This window comes from Hydra vulgaris, chromosome 13 (genome assembly GCF_038396675.1).
Source record: "Hydra vulgaris chromosome 13, alternate assembly HydraT2T_AEP".
NCBI lineage: Eukaryota > Metazoa > Cnidaria > Hydrozoa > Anthoathecata > Hydridae > Hydra > Hydra vulgaris.
Window position 1 is genome coordinate 34975728 of NC_088932.1, and position 27584 is coordinate 35003311.

Here is a 27584-nt window from a genome sequence, read left to right on the forward strand (position 1 = left end):
GTATATATTTATAAATAGTTGTTTTACCGTTTAACTATTTTATACTATATGGTTCATAAACACATTTTCTGTTTTTTCTTATTTCGGAAATTATGTTAAATATTAAATATACTACACGAATATATATATATATATATATATATATATATATATATATATATATATATATATATATATATACATATATACATATATACATATATACATATATACATATATATATATATATATATATATATATATATATATATATATATATATATATTATATATATATATATATATATATATATATATAATATTAAAAGTCTAAAACAAGTAAAATTAAGTAATAACTTATATAGCTTTAAAAAAATGTCAAAGTATATAATAACCTAAGTGCAAGTCAATTCACAGAGATATATAAATTTCTCTAGTTTAATGAAAGTATATAATAAATAAGTAAATGATAATTTCTATTTTAAAAGCTTAAACTTGCAAAAAATAAATCAATTTTAAACTCTTTGAAAGCAAGAAGTGTTATATCAGATATATGTTAAAACTGACTTGAAGTTATTCTGCAGTTACAAAGAGTATTTTAATGTATAATATTGCTGAAGATTAAAATTAAGGATAACCATTTCTAAACAAAAAAGAAGTAAAAACAATCAAAATAGACACAAAAAATATCGATAACAATAATAATAATAATAATAATAATGAAAATAATATATTTAAAAGAGAAAAGCATGTCAAAACGGATGCAAACTTTTTAAGCAATAATAAGCAAGATTTGGTCTTAGTGCTATGCACAACCTTGTTTTCCCAACAAAAAAAATTATTTTTGTTACCACAATTTGCATATTTTTATACGAGTAACATTTGTAAACCCTATTGTGAAAAATTAGCTCTCCCCCATTTCAAATGTTCTCCATTATATTTTATCATCACCATCAAAACAACTCAAAAATTCAATTTTTATCATTATTATCTTTTTGCATAATTGTTTACATAATTATGTAGACAATTACGCAAAAAAATAAATAATGATAAAAATTGAATTTTTGAGATGTTTTGATGGTTTTCTCAATATAACATAACGCGACATCCGACTGGTTTTGGTCAGATGCGTCACATTTTAGTTCATGTCTAAGTCCGGCATACAAGCTTCGAACGTTTTGTTCAGGAATTTCTTTCACAGTTGTGTGGTCCACGAGATACAAACTACAATTTGTTTTGAATCAATTTATTTTTACTTAAAATTGATTTACCATTGGTGTTAACGCAATTTTAAATAACCATTATTGAAAACCATGTTAATCATTAACACCTTATGATTTTCGATTTACATTTATCGAAACTAACTTGACTTGCCAATAATTACTAAACTTTACTTATTATTAAACTCAATGTCACTATTTGCTAACCTCCTACTTAGTTACCATACTTCTTACAATAAATAAGCTCTTAATTGTTATAAGAGTTTAACGATAATCTTGCTTTCTGATCCGATGCGATTAAGTATTGAATCTCTCATCTGGGTTAAACTTTGAACGTTTAACTGAACTTTAACATGATACTTCGTTGTCAAACTTTCGGGAAAAAATAATTGTTAGACAAATGAACCTAAAATATCTACAAACAGTTAAATCAACTGATGCATTATTGCTTTAAACTCATTCGATTTGAAAGAATCAGCCACTAAAGATTTTAATATGTATAGGATTAAAAATGTAATTTTTGTATATGTTTTTCCAATAAAATGAAATTTAATGCATATTTATATGAGGAATCTCAACAATAAAGCCAAAGAAATGTCAATCACTTTCAATGCTCTAGTATTCCTAAAGTTTGTTTACTAAAAGTATAATAAATTTTCAATATTTCCTATTGAACAAATCGTTAGATTTAGCAATTTTAAATTTTTCTTGTTTTTATAACTAATTTACTTACTTTATAGAGTGTAACTTTATACTAAATGATACATTCATATTAAAGTCATTGTAAAGTTTGCCAATCTAAATCAATATTCAAACTTATTATTGATTAATATATATATATATATATATATATATATATATATATATATATATATATATATATATATATATATATATATGCACACATAAATAGATAAAAAAACAAGTTACTGATTTTTCTATATGATCTTTAAGGTTTGAAGAAGTAGGATAATACAGGTTAGAATAATCCTGTTGGTATTTCTCATCCAGAAACAAAACTTCCAAATTTAAGTTGATTCCTACAGTAACATAAGCATGCAATCAATTATTTTATTTATAGTATTTATAAATATTTTAAATTCTAAAATACTTTAAAAAAATATTTTTTCACTTAAAAAATAAAATTTAGGGTTTCTTTATTTTCAAGCTCTATCTTTTTTTGACAGTATTCAATACTTTATATTTTTAAAGCATTTAAAAATGTTTTGTTGATGATTTGTCTTTCTATATGCTACAAGCTACATCAGGAACATGGGTGTCAACAGGATTTATTAATATTTCAGATATGAAACATTAATAATACTTTCAGGCATTATGCAAACTCCAAACTTAAGTATACTCACATTTATGTCCAATAAGAACGTCTAGCAAAAATTTGTAGCTATGTCTGGGAACAAAAATATCACAAAATACTTAACCTCCCCTGTCCAAACGTGAGGCTAGTAAGTTAATAAAATGTTAAACTTTATGTTCTTAAACAAAATTTAAACTCAATGGCAGTTTTTAAATCTTATTTAGTAATCTTTTAGTGTTTAAAAGTAAAAATCATTTAAAGTTTTTATATTCTCCAAAATTAGAGAGATGTTCATGTTTTTAACTTTTGAACACTGAAAAAAACTTGGTTGCAATTTATAAATTGCAACCAAGTTTTATAACAAAATTTATAACCCTTGTCAAAGGGTTTAAATTTTGTTTAAGATAGTAAAGTTGACTATTTTATCAACTGAATTTTCTGATGTTTGGGCAAAATGGTTTGGGATATATTTGTTCTAAGGCTTCCATCACAATGGTATTTTGCAATACATTCTCACTTGGCATAAACATAATTAAGTTTAAGTTTGCATAATGCCTGAAAGTGTCTAAATATTTGAAACATCAAAATATCCTATGGGATTATCAGGATGGTTGCATAAATCTACTTTTACCAAATTCATATATGATTGTGTTGTACTATTGTGTTTTAATATAATAATAATCATATAGTGGAATATATTTTAATGTTATTATTATTTTAATGTCATATGGGCAGGTAACGCTAAGATGCTTACTTATTGTGACTATTAGTGAATGCAATGGTGTAATGGTAGAGTGGTATGGTTGGAGACTTAGTATACACAAGTTATGAAAATGAAACCAATCATGTCTCTGTTATTACTGTGCTTTAATAGTTTTTTGAGAATCTTATTCCTCAAAGCTCATTTTAGTTTTAGATGTTAGATGAGAAAAAGTTAAAAAAGACACTTTAGAAAAAAAACTCTGATTTAAAATCCCTACCTAAATGAATAGGATAAACTTTAAATGCTTATTGTTTTAATTATGGTGTCATTATAAAAACATTCATTCATGATCTGCAAAAAAGGTCGACACTGGAAATCATAGAAACTCATGATATAAATAAAATTATAAAGAGCTATTTAAATGTCATCTTGTTAGCCTTAGCTACAGAAGTAAATATTTAACTTGAACAAACTTTATTAAGAATTACAGTAATTCCAAAAATATAAAACCCCTCAGTTCCAACTGCTATTCAGAAATTTAAAATCAAAAAAAATTTTACTTCTGCAACTTTTCCAGAGGCAAGCAGTAGTTTCTGTACTATTTCCATAGCAGGGCGAGCCACCATATTTTGGAGAAGGCTTGGAGCAACTACGAAATTTTGACATTGCACCACCTTCACATGGTTGATTACATAATGACCATTCAGACCACTCAGACCAAAAACCATTTACTATAAAACACATCAAAATTATTAAAATTATCTTGCAAATAAAAAAATAAAAAAAAATAGATAAGGTAATATGCCTACCTGGACAAATGGCATTACTATAACATTCATCTGTGTAATTGCTAATACCAATGCAGGTTTTTCCATTATGTGTTGGAGAAGGGTGATCACAATTTCTGCTAAATGTAGTTATTCCATAACCACAAGTTGTTGAACATGTTGAATTTTTCCAATCACCCCACATCCCATCCACTAAAATTTTATATCTATTATTATTACTGTTTATTGTTGTTTAAATAAATTTTATTTTAATTTAACTTTACAAATGAAATTTATGTTCTCACTTATTAAAAATTTATGTACCTCTTCTCGCTTATTAAAAATTTATTTCATTTCTTAATGTTTACACTGTTGTTCTCTGTATTGTATGTGATTGTAAAAAATTTTAAATTGAGCTTTAAAAAAATAAGTTCTTGCTCATAAAAGAAAAATATCACAATGCATTACGATGCAAGATTTGTTACTCTTTAATAATCTTTGAAGTTTGATGTTTTATAATTCTTCTAATATAAACATTTATCCTATCTTAAGTGGATTTTTAAAGTAGTATTTATAATTGACGCGTGTAATAAAGAAGTTTTTATTAGTAAAATGTGAGTGAAAAATACTTTTTTTAATTAAAGAAATTAGGCTTTTTGTTACTTTACAATTTTCTAAAAATTAAATAAAAAATTAAATTAAAAATTGAATTTTTAAAAATTGTAAATATTGCATAGTGCAAGATGAAACTCCAGAACATATGTTTTCATTGCTTATTTTCTAACATGGAGGCATGAACTAGAAACTGCAGAAATCTTGTGAATCAATACTAAAAGCATTAGTTCAACAATTACTTGGTAATAAATCAAATAACAATATATGCTAAATACATTGTTATTACATAATTAATTATAACAATTCACAACTTCTTGTTTAATATTTTTTCTATAATTTGAATTTTTTGATGTTTAGACATTCTTCCTGATGAACCTACTGATGGCGAAACAATTTGTCGAAGAAAAAAATTAGATAAGTGTTTTTACTACTTTATTGTTGCTCTCTTCTTCTAAGAACATTGCGCACTCTTTTTGTAGAATACATACAATAACATAATTTGTGTATATATATATATATATATATATATATATTTATATATATATATATATATATATATATATATATATATATATATATATATATATATATATATATTGGTTGAAGGTTTGAAATTTTGCATTGATTGGTCAATTAGTCTATAAAGCAGCAATTCTAATAGTACTACCTAATTGCAACTAGTTAGACAAAAAATATTGTGATCTGTACAGGATGTATGTGCATGCACATACATTCATATACAGTCAAATTGAATTTTTAATTTGAGAGTGAACATTTTAAACAAGGAAATCAACTTAGAAAAATTTATAATAATTTTTGGACTAAAGTTCATCAATTTATAACACAGAAATATGGGGTTAGAAAAATGTCATAAAGATATTACACACACAAATATACACAGAGACACACACACACAAACACAAACAAGCAATGTATATATTTGTGTTAATACCTGGACAGCTAACTATATTGCAAGGTTCAATAACAGGATTCGTTAACATGTTTATGAAACTTCTACCTCTAACACCATCTCCACATGTTACAGAACATTCACTCCATTTTGACCATTCTTAAAAGAATCAATAAGTTTAATAACTTTATCAAATTATCGTTACCATTGGTTACCAAATTTTTATGTTATCAATTTAAGTCTTATTAAACTTTAATTTTAAGAAAAATGCAACACACATATTGGAAGAGGTAAGCTTACTTTTATTTGTTAACTTTTTATATTTGGTAAATTTACTTAGGAGAAGCATTTCATTTAACTAAATAGCTGATTTTATGCGGCCCTTGGAATTAGGGTCATCATTCAGCAATGCTGACATAACTGCCAAAATAAAAGTGTTTGAGGTTGGCAAAAAATTGCCAACCTTGTTTCTATGTTTTATGGTTACTCCTATATGTCAAATTTTTTTTGCCAACCTCAAACTGTTAGAGCTCAAACCTTTTTATTTTCTCATTCCATGGGTTGTTTTATGATTTACTTGTAAACTTGTTTACAGAATTAACTTAGTAATTTGATTGTGGTAGTCTATAAATAAAACCAATAAAAATAGTTAAGAGCTTTAATTTTGATTTCACACCAGATAGATTCAATTATAAATATTTAAAACTTTGAACTTAATTTCTAGAGATGGAATGTCTTTGCTTATGTAAATCATTTTTTGTTTGTTTATTGCAATATTGACTCCCATTAGTTTCAGCAACTTTACCAGTAGGAGCTAAATTTCTGGTATTTAGGATTTTCTTTATTTTATTGGCAAATATTAGTTTATTTTCAGTTTTTTTGTAATAAAAGCATTTTTAAAACTACCATTTTGTTTAATTTATTGAACTTTGTAGTAGAAATTATTACTATTTAACTTCAAAGATTTCATTCGTTTTAGAAGCTCTTAAACAATTAATGATTTTTTTTAACACCATTTGTAAATATTTTTGGTGGCATCACCAATTACACCATGAATTACCATGCACTTTTGCTCTTCAAAACAACCATATTTCCATGATTATTAATTTATTTTAAGATTATCAGAAAATTTATTAAAACAGATAAGAAAAACAATAGACCGAAGATTTTATTTCATGGTTATCCAGAGGTTACTGAAAATAAAAGAGTGTTGCCATTAAAGACTGAAAGTAAAAAGAAAAAAAATTTATAATTAAAAACTTTACTATATACACTATATGAATCGATGTATACAAAAACGTTCAAAGTCATAAAAACCATTTTTTCGGGGAAAGAGAAAAAACTTATTAAACCCAAAATTATTACTTTAATAAATTCAAAAAAAATCTGGGTGCTTTTTGACATCTTTAAATATTAGATTTGTTAAAATATATATCAAAATTTGTGATACATATATGTGTTATACATAGTTAAAGTTGTCTGACTTAGAACCTTTTTGTTTACATTTGTTAAGGATAATAACAAAAAGCTTGTCTTTTATATATTTATTCATTTTTTGTACCAAAAACTATTAAAAATCAAAGTTCAAACTATTACACATGTTAAATCACACAATGTATAAAAGGACCGATTACAAAGCCTTTGTCACACACCTCACTGGATATCATGTTCCTCCTCCCCGCCATTCGCCTCGTCGATTGTTGGCCAGTTCATGAGTTCATCATAAAAACCACTGAACTCATCCGGAACATATTGCATTTGCTTCCTAATATCCTGCAGTTTCACTCTTTTTATCGGAACATTACCCAATGGGTAGCACACATTTTGCGGAAACTTGACGATGTGATAGACATCTTGTAAGTTTGGACCATCAGCCCATCAATGAGTGGTCTACAGACAATTACACCTGGAGAAGTCCCGTAAGTGAAGTGCATTAGAGAACTTATTCCAAAACTTATCTTATCCTTAGCAGGAACTTTCTTTCGCCGTGTTTCTTCCGAAATGCAAGATTTTTTTTAGAATGTTGGCCACCACTTTTGAAAATCTATAATATCTTCTGTTGCGACTTCTTCAACAGTAAACTTACCAGTAATACTAGAAGTAATGATAAGTTCAGTTATCTGGTGAACAGTGTACACCCTGTCATACTTTTTCAGTTTTCCCTTTATTACAGCGAAGTCCCGGTCACAAGGTAGGTACGAGTGACCTCTTATCGGTTAGTACTGCTCGATTCGATCAAATCGGCCAGTATCTGTGAGAGCCAAAAAGACTCTGTTTAGTGCATGGTTTCAATTTTGGTCTCCACAGTTATCTGAGTAGACATGGACTTCAGTAAACTGTGGAGGAGCAGACATTAGGTCTGCTCTTCCACAGTTTACTGAAAAGAGCACACTTCATCAGGGCTTTTTCTGGCTGTGCCTTCATGGTACACATAAACATGACCTTTATTGCATTTCACATCGTGAATAGAGAAGAGGTTAACAGATAGTTGTCTGAGGTAAAAAGTTTCCTGGACTGGTATCATCGGTAAAGGGATTTCTGCATGTAGTCAAATGCGATTGCTAAGACATGCGGTTCATTTTGTTTTGTTTCCGGGTTGCTTTCATTTTGGAGTTTGTTGTAAAACTTTTTTGATCGGCATTTGTGCAGCATCAGTTCAGCAGCAGCATTTCTCTTTGCTGCATCACTGAGATGAGGGCTTCGTAATTTTAAATAAGGCTCCTCACAGGTGCAACAAGAGTCTATCTGGGGACGGTCAAATCTTAACGTAAAGTTGTCCTTAAAGTAGCCTAGAAAAAATTTGTAGCTACATTTTGCTTCAGGATGTTTTCCTTTAAACATTGAATACAAAATTTTGACATTTAGTCTAGCATCTAGATAATTTATAGTTTTACCAGCATATTTGCTCTGTTTCACCGGATAACTTTCGATATGTTTTTTTATGAGAAGTCTTACATTGCCCAATCTCATGCGTGCGAAGATCTCGTTGCTCTGGTTTTTTAGACGTTCAGAACATTTCCTCGAGCATCTGAAAGCAAAATATCTCATTAGATTATGCTGATATAAATGTTCGAGGTAGGCCTAAATGCCATAGCAAAACTCTAAAAAATGATGTTTGAGTAATTCGGCTATAATATTTGGCCACTGTTTAAGGTCAATTCACTAGCCTAAATGGAACGATATGGAACGTGTTGGATTAGTTTTGTCTAAAACGTTTTTATGAAAACATGTTGCATGATATGCTATGATAGGCCTAAACAAATTGTTAAAAGGCTAATTGGGTATCGAAATTGCGATACAAATCTCACCTGCAATCAGTTCCAACAGTAGTAGCAGGTACAGTTCTTCCTTTGTAGTCAATGTACTCTTTACCTTTCACTCTAGCTTCTTTAACAACATTCCTTTTCCACATAGCCTCATTTTTAACCTTTCTTCCACTGCTAGTACTAGGTTCTTCATCCATTATAAGTCTTTTTGATTAAAACAACGAGATGAATTGTAATAATTACAATTCATAACGCAATTTAATTAGTAAATTGCGTGGGAGAAACCCTGTACAGCGGATTTGACTGACGTAGTTTCCTTGTGGAAATATAAATATAGTCTAAACGGTTTTTTATGAGCATATTTGAGGTGTTTTTTAAAGTATAAGTTGAACGAGGAATTTTTGTAGAGGCAGTTTTTTTAATGAATAAAAAAGATCTGAAATTGAAACATTTTGTTCACTGCGAGAAAACTACATGAATAATAAAATAAGCCCAAATAACCTCAAACTCGTAACCAAAACAAAACAAAAATTGGATTAAAAACATCTGAAAGCTACCAGCAGAACACAGCTGGTTTTCTCAGTGCTGCCAACAAAAACCTTATAAGTCACTGACCTAGAACCTTTTAGTTTGCAGACAATATTTCAGCTCTCAATTTAACGTGTACGGAGAGGTCTGACTTAGAATGTTTTACTATACAATCGTGGAACTGTCTTCAAAGAACAAATTTTCATCAAAAAGTCAAATATTAAAAAAATGACCTTGAACGTTTTTGTATACATTGATTCATATGTAGAGAGAACAAAGAGAAGACTAGCATGCCAGACTTTATTGTGAACCATACATAAAAAAAAACAAGAGCCTTTGCCTCACTAATGTACAATAGTAAACTTTTATATTTATATTGTTATATAAAAATAGTTATAATGTATAAGATATAAGATTATAATGTTATAATGAATTAAGAAGGTTTTCAAACTTAAGATCAAATATTAAAAGTTTGTAAATTCAAAGACTTTGTTAATAATAGTAAAAAAACTGGGTGATAGATAGAAAGGTCAGAGCAATCTTTAGATTTTTTTCAGGCAGACAGGAACACAAGATTTAGTTAAGCACTTGTTAAATAGAGAATAATAAAGTGTGAAAAAAAGATAATAAAAGACAAAATGTTAGACAAGCTTTCATTAATGCTATAACCAAAGGTTTTCTGAAAGTCTATGAAACCTAACTTTTGAGCATTGGAAAATACCTTTCTAAATCATTTTCTTGCAATGATCAAAAGCTGTTCGTTCCCAAGGAAGTTTTCCTGGTGAAAAGAAAAAAAAAAAAAAAGTCAGCCTAAAAGTGGTCGTAAGAAACGCAATGATAAGGTGTCATAAAAGAAGTACAAGAGAAGTTTTAGTGAAATCATAATTTGTCTTGAACCATGTAAAGAAGTATATATAGAAATTGAGGACAATCTTGAGTCAGGGGTAAAAAACAAATCAAGAAGTAAAGATTTTTGTATATTTTAATTTGTATTTAAAAAAATATACAAATAACCATCAAGTCTTTGCCTGGAAAACTTTATAACTCAATAGACAAATAAACTCAATATAATGAACACAAGTTCAAGATAAGTATTTTCATCTCGACACCATTTTTGGCCTATACAAAACCAAGAGTTTGTACTCAACAATGTCATACTAGATTACCTGTTACTACTAGCTAGTTGATCTTGATGATCTTGGTCCTAACCTTACTTTTATTTATCTATGTAATAGCATGTCAAGTAAGTAAAAATAACTTTTTTATCTAATGTGTAATACTTTTAAAAATATAAACAAAAATTTTACTAGTATATATTTACCATATTAGTTTAAAAAGACACTTTCTCAAAAGCTGACAATAACCCATTGAGGTTGGTCCATTTTAAGTTTTTTTTTTTATCAGAGTGATTTAAAAATACTAAATACCTAAAACTACTAATTTAGGACAATTTTTAAATCCCTCACAAAACATTAGAAGTTAAAGCAACACATTGTGCAAGTGTTGTGCAACATTTCTACAGATTAGTTGTTATTGTTTCTCTGTGGGGCTCACACAATGTCTTTATTAATCGCTTAGGAATAATTATACAACGTTTGATTGATTTACAACTATTTGTACTTATACCATAAAAGATTTGTTTTAAACATCAAAGATGTTACATAACATAAATCAGTTTAGTTACTCTCATTCAAATACTTTTCAAACATTTTATTTCAGTACTTTTATTCCAAAGCATTTTATATTACAAAATTACAATAAAGGAAGTCATTAACTCTTTCTCAGAATTCTTTTGAGATAATTGGTTTTTAAATACAAGCTATAACATTAAAAAGTTTTACATTACAAGCCACTGCAGTTTATTATATCGAGTTTTTATTGTTTTTTATCCTAAATGGTAATCCTAATGTAATTATCCTAAATGTAATACTGAAGTATTACAAAGTTTATATACAAATGTTACTAACCCTGTAAGCATTAAAGGCTTCAACCTTGTATTAAAAGATGGCAGATAACCAAAAAATATCATTTTAGTAAGGTGATTAATTGTAAATTAGTATTTATCATAACTAATCTTTGCGGGGTACAAATAGTTGTAAATTAACTAACTTTTAAAGGATTATTTTTCAGTATTTTAAAAAGATATTGTATTACCCTTAATGAGAAAGAAAAATATTAATCGTCAAATAACGCTCCACAATGCATGGGCAACTATCTACACAACTTTCCAATGTCTTGTAAGGATCAAAAATTTATTCCAAATTCTTAAGAATTATTTTAGATTGGCATCATCAATTAGATCAAATCTCATTAATGGTAAAACCTCCCCAAAAATTTTAAAATTGATCACCCTAATCAAACATAACTGACACAAGTTTTGGATTGCAACAAAATGCCTTTTAAAATTAATAAGTACAATATTATATAATAAAATCTTCACATGTACTCTTAGCTATTGCTAAAGTTTCTCTGAAAATATCAAAAATATTGTATAATAAACTGTAAAATTTGTAAAGTCTAAACTAAAAATAGTCATATGAATATAAAATGTAAACAAACAAAATTATATTAAATGTGTAATTCCAACTAAGACAGAGCTTAATAAGGTTTATAATGGATTGAGTGAAAGTGTTGGTAACAATGGTCAATAAATCTCACTATTTAAAAAGTATGATGTCTGCCATCTTATCAAGCTTGATTTGAGATTTAAAAAACAAATTTAAAAAAATAAGGGTAACAGTATTTAACCTGGGTATTTATATAACTCTAGCTTAATATTATTTAATTTTATAAAAATCACATTCAAATGTATATAAATTACATTCAAATGTATAAAAATACTTTAGATATAATAACTATAGGTATTTTCATACACATACAAATTTTTTTTACCAAAACAATCCTGTATTTCAATGCTGTTGCTAGAGCGACACTCTATAACATTAAACATAGAGTTACATTTCCTTGTTCTAGTCATAAAGCCGTGGCCATTTGAAATATTACAATTTGACCAGTCACCCCATAGCATCCAAGAAACTAAAGTAAAAAATAAATAAACACTAACAACTATTTTTTTACAAAAACTAATTTTTTTGCTAAGGATCAGAAATGAATGAATATTCAGTTTTAAAAAAACCCATTTTCTATTGCACTGGTAAATCATTTTTTAGAAATTTCTTAACAGATCCACAACACTTTAACAATATTTTCACAATTACTATTGCTATCCCAACATCATCATCATCATCATCATCATCATCATCATCATCATCATCATCATCATCATCATCATCATCATCATCATCATCATCATCATCATCATCATCATCATCATCATCATCATCATCATCATCATCATCAACATCATCATCAACATCATCATCATCATCATCATCATCATCATCATCATCATCATCATCATCATCATCATCATCATCATCATCATCATCAGCCTTGAAGAAAGTAAAAACCTGTAGTTAGTAAAAGGATATAACTCAATATTATGTTAGTATATGTTATTGGAAAATATTTATTACCCTTGAATGTTTTATTTAAACAACACTTGATTACTTCATCAATATTGCCTAAACAATAAAATATCTAATTGATATTTCAATTAAAAAGAAGGGAACAGTTATTATTATATTTACAATTAAGAATTTAACTTTTTAGTTTTGAAACAAGTAGCTAACAACCATATACTAACAAATCAATAAATAAGAAATTAAACAGCTACTAATTAAAACTAACTAACATGATATTTTGGAAAACAATTTTAGCATTGGCTGCCATATTAGCCATAGTTAACAAGGTATTGCAATAAAAATAAATTGCTAAGACAATTTTTAAATATGTCAACAATAAATGATGTTCAGTTTTGAGAGCTAATGAGAATCAAATAGTATTATTAGGCTTTATTTATTTCCAGGATTAATTTGGTTCAGAAGAGACTGGTGATGATGCTGAAAATGAAAGTCAGGCTGTTTGTTTATCTACAATAAACATGCTAAAAAGTTAAAAAGTTAAATAACTGAGTTTTACTTGGATTAAAATTTTCCAGGAACTTGTTGTGGTTCCTTCTTAGCTATTAAAGTTTTGTTTTTTTAAGTTTTATTAAAAATTTAAATGCACAGAGAAATGTAATCATTTTTTTAAAAAAGGAGACAGAACAAAAAAATATCTTTACTTTCCTTCTCCAATGCTTGCATTTGTGGAATCACACTATAGTTTTTAAAAATAGTATTTAAAATTTTAAAGTAATTCAAATTGTTTTTAATAATATTATTATGACATCATGTCTTGTTGAGACAAATAATTTGAAAATTAATGTTGATTTTGCATAAGAACTGATTTAAAAATCAGTAATATTTTTTATACTCATAATATTAAAATGAAAAAATTGAGATCAAGTTAACACCCATTTCTTGAGTGATATTTTTTGAGTTTAAGTTATAATACAAATAATGGTTTAATTTTTTCTAATTAATTTATCATCAATAACAAGATCTAAACGTTTTTTAAAAGTACTGAAGAATATAACTCTAAACATGAAAAATTTGAGTTAGAGGCCAGAAAAAAAGATCTCAAAGAGAAAAGAGCTTAAAGTTTCATTTTTCTCTTTAATTTAAAAAAAGACAATATAGAAAAGTTTTATTCAAACATCATTTTTATTGAAGATAATTGAAATTGCATAAATGAAAACAGTGTAACTTTTAAAGCGAATTTTTAGAGAAAATAAATTTGATTATGCTCATAACTTAATCAAATTTGTGACAAACTCATAAGTTGTCACTTATTCTGATTTGCCAAAAATAATTCAGCTACAGAAAAAGCTTGCTCAGACTTAACACTTGTTAAAGAGATGGATATGTATCTAGTGAAATCAACAAAAGTTCAAGAGCTTTTATCCAGGTTTATAGATAAACTATCATATTTTAAAAAAACTGAATTTGATGTTTGAACTACAGCACTTCTTTTTAGCTTAAAGAATTATTTCCTTAAAACTTGAAACTTCCTTAAGTGAAAATATATTTTTGTCAAAATTTTTTGTCACACGTGAATAAATTATAAGCCATCTAGATTTTTTGGGAAGAGTTAGAACTAAAAGTTTTAGGTAGATTTTGAAGGTTTATTAAAAACACTTCGCCCTCTTAAATGTCAAACAAGTATTCTAGATTAGAAAGATATTTGTAAAAGCTCAAAGTCTACTGCTTTCAACTTGCCATTGTCTACTGCTTTCAACTTGCCATTGAAAAAAACAACAAGAAGTGCTACAATTTTTTTAGCTTTTAAAGAGCTTCTGCTGCTAATTTTCTAGACATTTCTATTTTATAGATTATAGAAACAAGTCAAATAAAATATTTATTCATCATCACTGCAAATCAATTATAACAAAATTCTTTTTAATACTTTTCTGATTGAATTTTTGTCTTTTGGAAACTGTTGACAAGGTGAAAACTAGTGAGTGAAACCTTTTTTCTGTTATATTTTTTATTTTACTCATGGAGATATTCGTTTTCAACTGGGATATTTAAAAAATTGACTATTTTCTAATTTTTATGACAACAGATTTCTTTTTTGTCATAAGATTGCAGTTTCATTTTTGAAGTTGAATTGTCTTTATCCATAGCCTTTAGAACGCTGACTTTAGAGTTCATTCTCCAATTTTTTCCAGATTCCAATTTTAGATTTTCTGACAAACATTAAAAGTTATGATCAATAGTATTACTTATTATTACCAACATCATTTTACCAGTAAATTGATGATAATGCATTTAAATAATAAAACAAATTTACAGACTGGTAAATTTTCTGTAACAACTCAACTTAATTCTAATAGGATATTGCAGTATTTAATAAAAAAAAGTAAAATGTAAAAAGTAATGTTAAAATAAATTTACTTTTTATAAAATTTACACAAAAAGTTTAAATCAGCCATTTATAATCTATTATAGAAACTTTATTAATAAAAATATTGAAATATTTACTGGAAGTTTGAAGGTACCGTTAAACAATATTTGCAAACATATTGTCAAAATAACATAATCCTATAAAATTCAACTTTTTCTTATCTAAAAAATTGAACTGTGAAAAAACGGTTATATATGAAGGTTTATATGAATTAAAACTATTTTAAATGATCTCAAGTTATACAACCAAAATAATTCATATTTTACCTGTGAAGGTCTCACTAAAACAACAATTGTTTGTTTCAATGTTTTTGCCAGAACATTGCATCACAGAATTTAAAACATTGCATTTTCTTGTTCTATTCATAATCCCAATACCATATGAAATGTTACAGTGTGACCAATTGCTCCAATGTGACCAATATGCTAAAGATAATACAACTCACTCTGTATTATTCATTCATGATTATTTGACCCATTTAGTAATCAATAGTTATTTAAACACCAAAACTTTTTAAATACTACTTTCATTTTTATTTAAATGTAGATAAGTGACATATACATGAATCTTACAACAATAGCAAATAAAAAAATAAACTTAATATTATACATAATAATGGAACAAACCATTTCTTTTGCTGTAAATTGATAAATTTTTTATTGTTGCATAAAAACATTCTGAAACGTTATAACAATTAAAGAAAGTAGTCACATTGACATCAATAAAAACTTTTGGTTGAGAATTGATAGCTGAAGTCAAAACAACTCCATTTACAACTATTGCTGTAATGAAAGCGTTGTCATTCTCATTAAATAACTGAGATACTTTGATTGCATTCCAAGTATATTTTGATATTGATATATTTCTTATGAAGATTTCATCATTTAGTAGAGCTGCTACTATAAAAGTACCCTCCCAACTATAAAAACTCATTACATTATCGTCTAAACTCAGAAAATACCCTGATTTATTGATAAATATTTCAAATGATACCACAAGTTCTTCATAAAAAAAATTTAGCCTTGTGTTTGTGAAACCTGTGACCTCATCAAAAACAATTGAATCTAAAAAAAGATTTTTTTAAACGAATTTTCAAAATTAAACACAACCAATATCATAATCAGTACAGTACTTAACACAAAAAATTAACACAACAACATCAAAAACAAAGAAATAAATAAAATAAAAACAGATAAAAATTTTGTTTCAAAACATAATTAAAAAAAAAAAACACAATAGTTATGTAATTAATTTGCATAATAATACACAGTAAGTTCTGAACTTAAAGGTATATGAATTTTTAGTAGTTTTGTAAAGCAGGTTGAATAAGAACAGCTCCAGTAATAAAAAAATTGACCCATTCCAAAAAGTTTAAAAAAAATTAAAAAAAACATCAAAGAAAAGCAAAAAACTTTAAATAAACTCATTAAGTTTACTTCATGAGTCATTAACCTTTTTGATTTATTTATTTTTGGATTTAGGGACAGTTTTGGACATTAGCCTGCAAAATCCATTTCTTCCATTTATACTTCACAAAATGCTATAACTTAAAAAATTGCTCAACTTAGAACAACTTAGAACAACAAGCTAAAAAATATAACATATATATTAACTGTATATATTAAGAGCATTAAACTTATTTAAAATTAAAAAATTTTCTCCTAAATAAAAAAAAGATATAAAAATAAAATTGTAAAGAACAGCATTCTTTATAATACTGATTAACATTAGCTAACTTTTTTACTTTCTTGAGAGTTAAGAACTTGTTTAATCACTGATTTGATTCCATTGAAAATCCATCAGTAGTAAGAAGTAAAATGTTTAAAATTTCCTTCCCTGCCAATGATGTTTTGCAAATTAAGTAAGTCTTATCTTTAGACCGTTTGATCTTAAGTTTAAACTACTATACTACAGCTGCAAAGCATGATTCCGGTGAATTTATAAAAAAAAATTACCATAACATTCTTTTACATCTAAATAGTTAGCAGAACAACACTCATTTGACAGATTGCAATACCGAAATCTGTTAATAAAACCTTTGCCATATGATTCATTACAACTTGACCAGGCACTCCATTCTCCCCATGAAACTAAAGTGCAAAAAAAACATTAAAATCATCATCAACACATTATATTTAAAGGAAGACTTAATAATCTTAACACTACAGTCTTTAGACTAACCATCAATAAGGGCTACAGATATTAAATCACTAAACTCCTGAATTTGATTAAAACTTTAAAACCAAGGAAAATCTACTAGATGTTAACAAAAAATAGTTTTTGCTGAACACCTGATTGGAAAAATTTTGCTGACAAGATTAAAAAATTTTGTAAAAGTTTGAAGAAGGAAATAATAAATGTGTTTCTTTCTTCAAACTGGTTAACAAAATTTTTAAAGGTTATTAGTCTAGACTAATAACCTTTTTTTTTTTAGATTATTCACCTCCCCAAGGCCCGAGGGGGGCCACTGCAGTCGAGGAGGCTACTCATTTTTTTGTATTTTTTTATTTTATTATTTTTTAGTTGTTATTCGTGGTGCAACCCTCTATCAACTCTTTAACTCCGAAAAACAAACCTTGCTGAGCAAGGCCACTGCACGGAGAAACTAAGTTGAGCGCGGTATTTCCAACTTATAAAGCAATAAAAAAATAATGACCTATTAAACATAATAGATTGTTTAAAAAAATATAACCATCCAGTAGAGAAATGTCAATATTTCTAATAATATCATCAAAAAAATAGCTGCATGGTTTATTATAAAAGAAAACCGAATCTACACTCCGGAAGAGTATAACTAAATTATCTCTGCTGCAAAAACTGGGGAACTAAAAGTAACAAGAATCAGTTCAGATGAAATCTTCAATTTCAAGATTTCATGACAACTACAAAAAGAAAAGCTGTCAGTAAATAAGGATTCAACATACTTGGTCCTAAAGTAATAACAGTTATTTTGCTCTGAGTATGTTGATAGTCTAGAAAGTTACACTTTTAAAAGTCACTTCAGAAAAGCTACAGGAGACCTGTGCTAACTACAACAAAAACAGTGTCAAATTTTATTATTGACGCTAAAGTGTCAATAATTTGTTTGAGATACTTAAAGAAAGAGTTTTGAATAAAGAGGTCATTATCACTGATTTTTTGTATTTATTCAGTTCAAGTTCAAAGAAATAAATCCGAAATCTGTTTATTTTACTAACTAAACCTTTTAGGAAATACTTTGTTTCTCATATGGATATAAATCAAAGTAGTATTGTACATAGATCGCATAAGTTTTACAGATTTTTAGGTAAAAATATCAGCTTACCAAGTTAAAAGAAATAGTAGATAAGTATAATACCAAATTGAATAAATAGTAGATAAGTTTAATACCAAATAGAGTAAAAGTATAATACCAAATAGAAATAAAAAACACAACAAATGAAATAAAAAAATCAATAAAAAAATCAGTAAAAATTAAAAAAATTTACATACAAAAAAAAAAAAAGTTAGTTTAAATTATTTTAGGTTAATACTAATAATAAACTAAGCTTTAAAGGAAATGCTTACCACTCAAACACTATTGCATTGATAGAAGCTTTAAAAAACTATAAATTGTATCAGTGAGGAAACTCTAAATTTATCAAAGATTTTAGAGCATGAAGGGGCAGATACAGTAAAGAGATATTGAATGATGATTCATGGAAAAGTGTGTTTGGTTGATGGAATAAATAAGGATAGCTCAATTGAGCAGCAACCTTGATAACTCTTTTACAAAAAAAAAAAAAAGGAAATGCAACTTTACAACAATGAGAAAGTGGCTTGGCAGCTCGAGTAGTTCCAACTACATTTACAATACATTTTTGGATCCTGTGTAGAAGGCACTTAATAAATTTAAAATAATGAAATGATCTGAAATTTAAACCGGCCATTCAAGTAACTCAATATGCTTTGGGATAAAAAAAACTGTGCTGTCTTTAACGTATTCTTAGGGTTGTTGTCTTGTCGGAGGATGAATTGTTTCCAAGATCGCAATTTTTTAGTTAAGTCTAGAAGATCTTTATTGACAATGTTAACATAAACCTCAGAGGCCATAATTCCATCAATAAACTCCAGCTTTCCTGCTGCTTCCAAGTCAGCAATCCTCAGACTATAATATTGCCTCCACCAAATTTTACTGTTCCTGCAACTGAGTGTGAATGCTTCAACTTTTTTTATCCATACTTTTTGAGCTCCATCTGACTTCAAAAGATTAAACTTTGACAGTCCACAAAAGCCTTGATAATTCTTTTTAACAACTTATTGATAATTTTGATAATTCTTTGATAATCCTCCTTGATAATTCTTTGATAATTCTCCACAGAAGCAAATCTTCAGTCTTGATGGGTTTTTAAAACAAAATGGGTTCTTGCGTGAAACTCTTGCTTTAAATCCACTAAAAGTACTATTCGTTAAGCAAATAGTTTATACTTAACATTCAAAACAATTAAAACACTTAGTATTATTAAGTGTACATTATAATTGTTAAAAAAAAAAGTGAAACTTCACTATATACAGTAATACAAAATTATTAATATAAATTAATAAAATTAATTTACTATTTTTCCTTTTCTATAATAATTAATATTGGTAATAATTATAAATTACGATATTAAAATAAAATAATTTGAAAAACAACAAAGGAAAAATAATAGTTCGAAATCAATAAGAAAAAAGCAAATAAATATTAAAAAAATACCGTGATCAGGGCAAGATACTATTTGAGTACTGTTCCTCATACAATTTATCCATTGATTTCTGTTGCATTGGCGAATCCTACTTGTGATACATAATGTATTACAGAATAACCATTCACTCCATTGAGACCAAAATACTAAACAAGGAAATTAATTTATGAAAAAAAAGAATTTTTTTTATCCTTATAAACGAAAAATGTATATATCCCTATAAATGAAAAATATAGATATAAAGCCTATGACTTTAACTTTTCAAAGTTCATAAAACTTTTTTTAAATTTTAATTATACACCAAATAATAAATCCATTAAATTTTTTACAAAACATAAACAAATCTTGTCAAAACATAAATCAGTGCACTAGCAAATTGATTCCATAAAAAAAAAAAACAGTAGATTCTGACAAGTTGAACAACAAATAATGCATATTGCTTAATTGCTTTTTTTTAAAAATTTTTGTATATTAGTTCTTATATATAATAATAAAGATTCTTATATATACTTTTACATTCTTATATATATTCTTACACAACTATATATAGTTTACATTCTTATATAACAATAAACTTATTTTGTTGTTATTTCATATATTGTACAAAAAAAAAATCAGTTGTTAATATAAAACATTTACAGTTGGATCTGTAATAAATCTGTTTATTGAACTTAATTTCAAGTATTTCAAGTATTTATTTTAATTTTTAACTATATATTATTTGAAGTTAATTACTACCCACTCAAAATATTTTGAGGTATTATTGATAAAGAAAACACTAATTAATGTAACTTTAAAACAAGGTTTGCTTTAGTCTTTAACAGACAGAATTTGTTTATCCAAAGTAAACCCATCACAGGATTGATGGGTTTACTTTGGACAAAGTACCTTTTTTTTAAAAAAAAGGTACAAAAAAAAATCTTATTTCGTAAACTTTCTTTATGCTAGTCTCAAAAAATATCACAGCTAGTCAATCAAAAGATGTGTTAAAAAAACAAATGTTTACTTTTTAAAAGACAGACAAAGTGGGACAGACAGTAGGGCTATTAATAACAAAATTGGATAATTATCAACTAATTGGTCAACTAAGTAAATAAAGGTAAATGAAGGTAAATAAAAACAGGTAAACTGTTTATATATTTTGTTGTCATAAATTTGACTTAAGAACTAAATTAAGTCAAACATTTACTAAACTAAACACTAAATTCAATAGATAAGTTAAACTGCAACAATATATATCAGATTGACCACAATTTATTAACTTTTTTATAAATATTTATTTATAACTTTTATTATAAACAAATTATAATAATAGTTATGCCATCTTATCAAGAGGAGGCAAACTGAAGGTTTTACAACAACGAATATGTTGAACTGTCTTTAAAAAATCCAAATAAAGCAAAAGCTGCCCATTTTAAACTGAAAATTAAATATGACAAATCTTCAAGAACAAAATACTTTATTTTGGTACTGTGCTTATAGTTTTCTAAAGACATTTAGAATAGCTATTACAAATAACACTTTATTTTGGAGCCAACCTTTATAATTAGGGTAGGCATTCGGCAATACCGACCTAACTGCTGACCTTAAGTATTTGAGGTCGGCAAAAATTTGCTGACCTCATTTTTCTGTTTTATAGTCAAACCTTTGTTTTACATTTTTTCTGCCAACCTCACACAGATTAAGGTTGGCAAATTCATGAATGACCTTATTTTTCTTAATTCCGAGGGCTGTGGAGCTGTGATGTAATATATTCAATATAATATTATAGCACAGCTCTAAAATAGAGTATTATTTGTAATATCTTTTTAGTAGTGATGCAAATTATAATTCTGTTATTAAGGTATTTCGCTTGGAGTCACATGTTTCATTCACACATTGCAACTCTCAATAAATGATGCAATAATTTTCCAACAGTCTTTACAAACAATCGTTATAATTAACAGAAATATAGTTATATAGCACTTATTTGAAAATTTTAAACAAAGAAACAAGTCAAAAAGGATTAAACATAATACCTACAAAATTATTTCTCTTTATGATTGTCAAAAACTGGCCTACCAAATAATGATTTAAATGGAATCTTTTTAATTGTTGAACAATTTAGCAAGTCAATTAAGATGAAATTTACATTATACCTAACTTTAAAAACTTAATTTTCCAATACCCAGAATGCAGTTAAAGCTTGAAAAGAATTACGTGGACAAATATAAGAGTATGTAAGTATTAAGAAACAGGCTTATATAGCACTAAACTCAGGCATTTTCAAATAATTTAAATCTAGCAGGATACAATTTTCAAGCTCTACTGAGGACTGAGATGCTCAGTTATAAAGTTTGACAAAAACTAAAACTGTTTTATCTCTAAGTGGAGTTTAATAAAGTAGTTTTGTGCATCACATTTGTTAGTAAAAGAACTGATACAGAAAGAGACAAATGGTTTAATATATGTAAATTGTCAAAATCTCTCTTCAAACTGTTTTTGAAGCACTTGAAAGTGCTTATAAATAATGACACATTTAATTAATTGTTAACAAATATTCTTTGTGTGTGGGAATACACAAAAACTTGATTTAAAGATGTGATAACAAACTAACTTTGCTTTTAATGAGTTTTTCTTTCAAGCAAATGACAAAAGTTTAAAGAAATGAAAATTCTAAATTTAAAAAATCTAATTTTTCCTTTATACCTTTGCGTGAACCTAAATCCACCTTGAGTGAACCTAAATCCACCAGTCAACAAGAACCAGTAAGCTTTTCATAATTTTTATTTTACCATTTATGAATGCTTTTTTTTTATGTTCAAGTTCATAAATCTTGTAAGAGCTTTGATTATACTGAGCATTTAGTAATATACTGCACAATCTAACATACTGCATAACAGTAACATACTGCACAGTCTAACACAACTGTTACACATCAAGTCTAACATATCTGTTAGACAAGTTCAACATACCTGTTAGATATTTTTAACATACTTGTCAGATTTTTAACATAAGTCTAACATATCTGTTATACTTAATGATTAACATATCTGTTAGGCATTATATTTAACAGATATGTTAGACACTAAGTCTAACATATCTGTTGACTTGTACAACTGTAACAAAAACCAGTCACATATTTCCAAGTAAGTCTTTAACTGAGTTTGCATGCTTGTTAAAATTGCATTTATTTTTGTTGCTGCGTTATTTGACAAATTTGAAATTTTGTTTTGCTGACATTCTCACATTTGCAAAAAAGTTACTCAAACAAACAGTACCAGTCAGAAAAACCCAATTTTATAAAAGTTTTGGTTGACTTTTTTCTTTTTCCAGAATTAAATAATTTTTATCAAAAGTGGTCTAAAATGTTTGAGTATTTTAGTATGGTTTTTTATCTTTTTAATTAACAAAACAGTATAATTCTTCCTAGACAGTGGCTATAATCTAGTATGTAACAAAGATAATTGTTGTAAAAGCTCTGTTGTAACAAAGATAATTGTTGTAAAAGCTCTGTTGTAAAAGATTGCTCTCTGCAATCTTTTACAACAGAGCATCATCTATCATTTAAAAATACATTACTATGAGAACACTCCTTGTTTGAAGTTTTTCCATCCATTCTTTTAAATCAGATATTAGTGCGACACATTCGATTGCAATAAATTATTGTAGGGAATAATTTAAAGACAGAGAGTATGTACGTGGTTTAACTATATCTTGTACCTTAATCTGTGTGAGGTTGGCAGAAAAAATGTAAAACAAAGGTTTGACTATAAAACAGAAAAATGAGGTCAGCAAATTTTTGCCGACCTCAAATACTTAAGGTCAGCAGTTAGGTCGGTATTGCCGAATGCCTACCCTAATTATAAAGGTTGGCTCCAAAATAAAGTGTTATTTGTAATAGCTATTCTAAATGTCTTTAGAAAACTATAAGCACAGTACCAAAATAAAGTATTTTGTTCTTGAAGATTTGTCATATTTAATTTTCAGTTTAAAATGGGCAGCTTTTGCTTTATTTGGATTTTTTAAAGACAGTTCAACATATTCGTTGTTGTAAAACCTTCAGTTTGCCTCCTCTTGATAAGATGGCATAACTATTATTATAATTTGTTTATAATAAAAGTTATAAATAAATATTTATAAAAAAGTTAATAAATTGTGGTCAATCTGATATATATTGTTGCAGTTTAACTTATCTATTGAATTTAGTGTTTAGTTTAGTAAATGTTTGACTTAATTTAGTTCTTAAGTCAAATTTATGACAACAAAATATATAAACAGTTTACCTGTTTTTATTTACCTTCATTTACCTTTATTTACTTAGTTGACCAATTAGTTGATAATTATCCAATTTTGTTATTAATAGCCCTACTGTCTGTCCCACTTTGTCTGTCTTTTAAAAAGTAAACATTTGTTTTTTTAACACATCTTTTGATTGACTAGCTGTGATATTTTTTGAGACTAGCATAAAGAAAGTTTACGAAATAAGATTTTTTTTTGTACCTTTTTTTTAAAAAAAAGGTACTTTGTCCAAAGTAAACCCATCAATCCTGTGATGGGTTTACTTTGGATAAACAAATTCTGTCTGTTAAAGACTAAAGCAAACCTTGTTTTAAAGTTACATTAATTAGTGTTTTCTTTATCAATAATACCTCAAAATATTTTGAGTGGGTAGTAATTAACTTCAAATAATATATAGTTAAAAATTAAAATAAATACTTGAAATACTTGAAATTAAGTTCAATAAACAGATTTATTACAGATCCAACTGTAAATGTTTTATATTAACAACTGATTTTTTTTTTGTACAATATATGAAATAACAACAAAATAAGTTTATTGTTATATAAGAATGTAAACTATATATAGTTGTGTAAGAATATATATAAGAATGTAAAAGTATATATAAGAATCTTTATTATTATATATAAGAACTAATATACAAAAATTTTTAAAAAAAAGCAATTAAGCAATATGCATTATTTGTTGTTCAACTTGTCAGAATCTACTGTTTTTTTTTTTTATGGAATCAATTTGCTAGTGCACTGATTTATGTTTTGACAAGATTTGTTTATGTTTTGTAAAAAATTTAATGGATTTATTATTTGGTGTATAAATGATCAATACAGATATACGGATGATTAAAGAGGTTTTATGCGTTATTGTTTGCATTTACTACTTGTTAGACCTCTCTTATCCGTCTTCTTTTTCACAACTGATGGGCCTTTTCCAAGAGATGTTACTAAATGAATGTTTCGAAAAAAAATCAAAGAAGACTTACTCTTATATTACATGTATAAACAGTTAACTTAATTTTATATAAAATATTTCATTTTATATTTCATTTTTTTTATGCCTAAAAATTAAGGGGTATAAAGCTTTTTTTGAAATAATAAACTAAAATAATAAACTGATTTCATAAATTTTTGATAATTCACACGTCGTTAAAAATATGACACTTAATCCTTGGTTTAAGCGGTTACATAAAATAACCAGACTTATTAGTAGACCATTGATCTAAAATTATTTTTACAAGGTATATTTATAATGTTTATTTTACAATTATATTAAAATGTCATCGGATGTATTAAAAATATTTTATAAGATATATTTTATGCCTTACTAGTAATAATTGCATTGAAAGAACTCATAATGTAAAATAGATAAATTAACTGCTATTAATTATATATTTATAAATAATGTATTAATGATTAGTTTAGATCTATATAACGGCATATTATGCCGTTAGCTTGGTTTTTGAATATAACACCAAATATAACACCATTGGATAACGATATAACAGCATGTTGCTGTTATTTATATTTAAATAACAGCATTTTGCTGTTATTTATAAAAATATAACAGCATAAGTGAAAAAAATAACAGCATAATAACACCATAATGATAAAAGATAACGCCATTTATGCTGTTATATTTTTGTTAAATATAACAGCATAATTTTATAGTGTGTACATCTAATATTTAACAACTTAAACTACCTGATCCTAAATAATTGAAACCATAGGCCAATAAAATTGAATTCAAAACAATAATTTTAGTCATTCGTTTTAAACTGATTTAAATCTATATAACGGCTTAAAATAAGTTAAATTTTATTTTCTGACTCAATCAACTTAAATCAAAATAATAGAATTAATGTAATCTTAATATTCAAATATTTGGTTTTTAAAAGAAAAGCTCATTACTTCCAATAAGGAAATAAATGATTTTGTCTGCATTTTCATGAAAGAAAAAAATATATATATATTTTTTTTTTTTAACTTACTATGAAATGTCCGAAAAAAATTTTTATGATATAATCCTGACTCATTGAAATATTATTAAAAATCATGGGAAACAATTTTTTAACAAAAAATAATGTAAAAAAAAGAGCTATAGTGCAAATTATAAGTAATTGGTTGTTGATTTTTAAATGCAAGACATTTTCCTTGAAGTGATGACAGCTGAATATGATTAGGGAGTTATCTTTGACAAAAAAATTTGAGCAAACTAACTAAAAGAACAAAGAGTAATAAAGATTAGAACATTGTGGATTAACCAGAGTAAACATTACAATTTGCCCCGAAAGAACAATCAAAAAATGAGATGGCTCATGTTTATCAAGGTATTTAGTTTAAAATTACTAATTTTTATTTAACAAAATTATGATGACAGTGTCTGTAAAAGCTACAGTAATTTAGATAAACCAAGGTAGTATAAATTTAAAACTTGTGCTTACTAAAAAAAGTATTTTGGTAGAATGTTAAGAAAATTTTATACAAAAATTATATAAATTAAATATAATTATTCTTTCAGTTGGTTAAATTCTTTTAATTCTTAAACACTTGCGCTTTACTATGAATTGTAAAGTAATATTATATGCATGCATCATCAAATACTGTTAAAGTAAATTTGTAAATTCTTGCTTCTAATAATATAATTTATTTTTGCTAACATTAGTTTTTATTTTTTTATTTTTGTTTAGCCAATTAAGCATGTATTTGAGAAGTGTTCTTATTTTATAAAATTTCCTACTGGTTTGTATAAACCAGTAGGAAATTTTTATTTCCTACTGGTTTATACAAACTTTTTTTCCTTATTTAATTTAAATAATTGCTGATCCAGATTGAACAGTCTTAGACAACTTTTCTAATTTTCAGTCTACCAAAATCTTTCTGAGCAGTTGCAGATGTAACAGGAAGATTTAAGTAAATTTAATAAAGTGTAAACAATTTATTAAGACCTGGTGCTATCTGTTTTTCAGTCGAGAGTGGAAATGCGCCTATCATTTAAAACTCATATGTCAACGATGGAGAGAATCATGCATATTCATCTTTGAAAGTATTATACTCTTCCACTATTTCTTCAATATTTACGTTGTTTATGTAAATTTCACAAAAAGTTGTAATAAATTTGTATTTTATTTATAAAATTTTGAAGAGTCAAGATAACAAAAAAGTGTATCCAAATCATTGTAGTAGGATTCAAATTAAGTCAAATTAACTAAGTTAAGAATGAGTTTATTTTGAGTATACTTTATCCGCTAACAAAACAAGTTATACATACCAAGACTAAAACAGCTAAAAAGTTCATTTTATTTTAAATACATTACCAATGCTCTGGATTTCCTACATTTTTAATTATTTCTTTTATTTTATTATTGCTATTTTTAAAGGACATTAAACTTGCA

General features: G+C 26.6%; 1 protein-coding gene across 1 annotated transcript; it reads right to left on the reverse strand.

Moving 5' to 3' along the window:
* Window positions 1–490: 490 nt before the first annotated feature.
* On the reverse strand, window positions 491–27584 carry LOC100203479 (uncharacterized). The gene is made up of 13 exons (XM_065815196.1): window positions 27461–27584; window positions 19927–20061; window positions 17168–17302; window positions 15839–16276; window positions 15479–15637; window positions 12839–12886; window positions 12195–12338; window positions 5551–5667; window positions 4026–4196; window positions 3777–3947; window positions 2129–2238; window positions 1932–1996; window positions 491–621 (listed from the first exon to the last, which is right to left on the reverse strand). Exons 2-13 carry the CDS (start codon window positions 19964–19966, stop codon window positions 606–608), a joined length of 1614 nt encoding a protein of 537 aa, XP_065671268.1. The 5' UTR covers window positions 19967–20061; window positions 27461–27584; the 3' UTR covers window positions 491–605.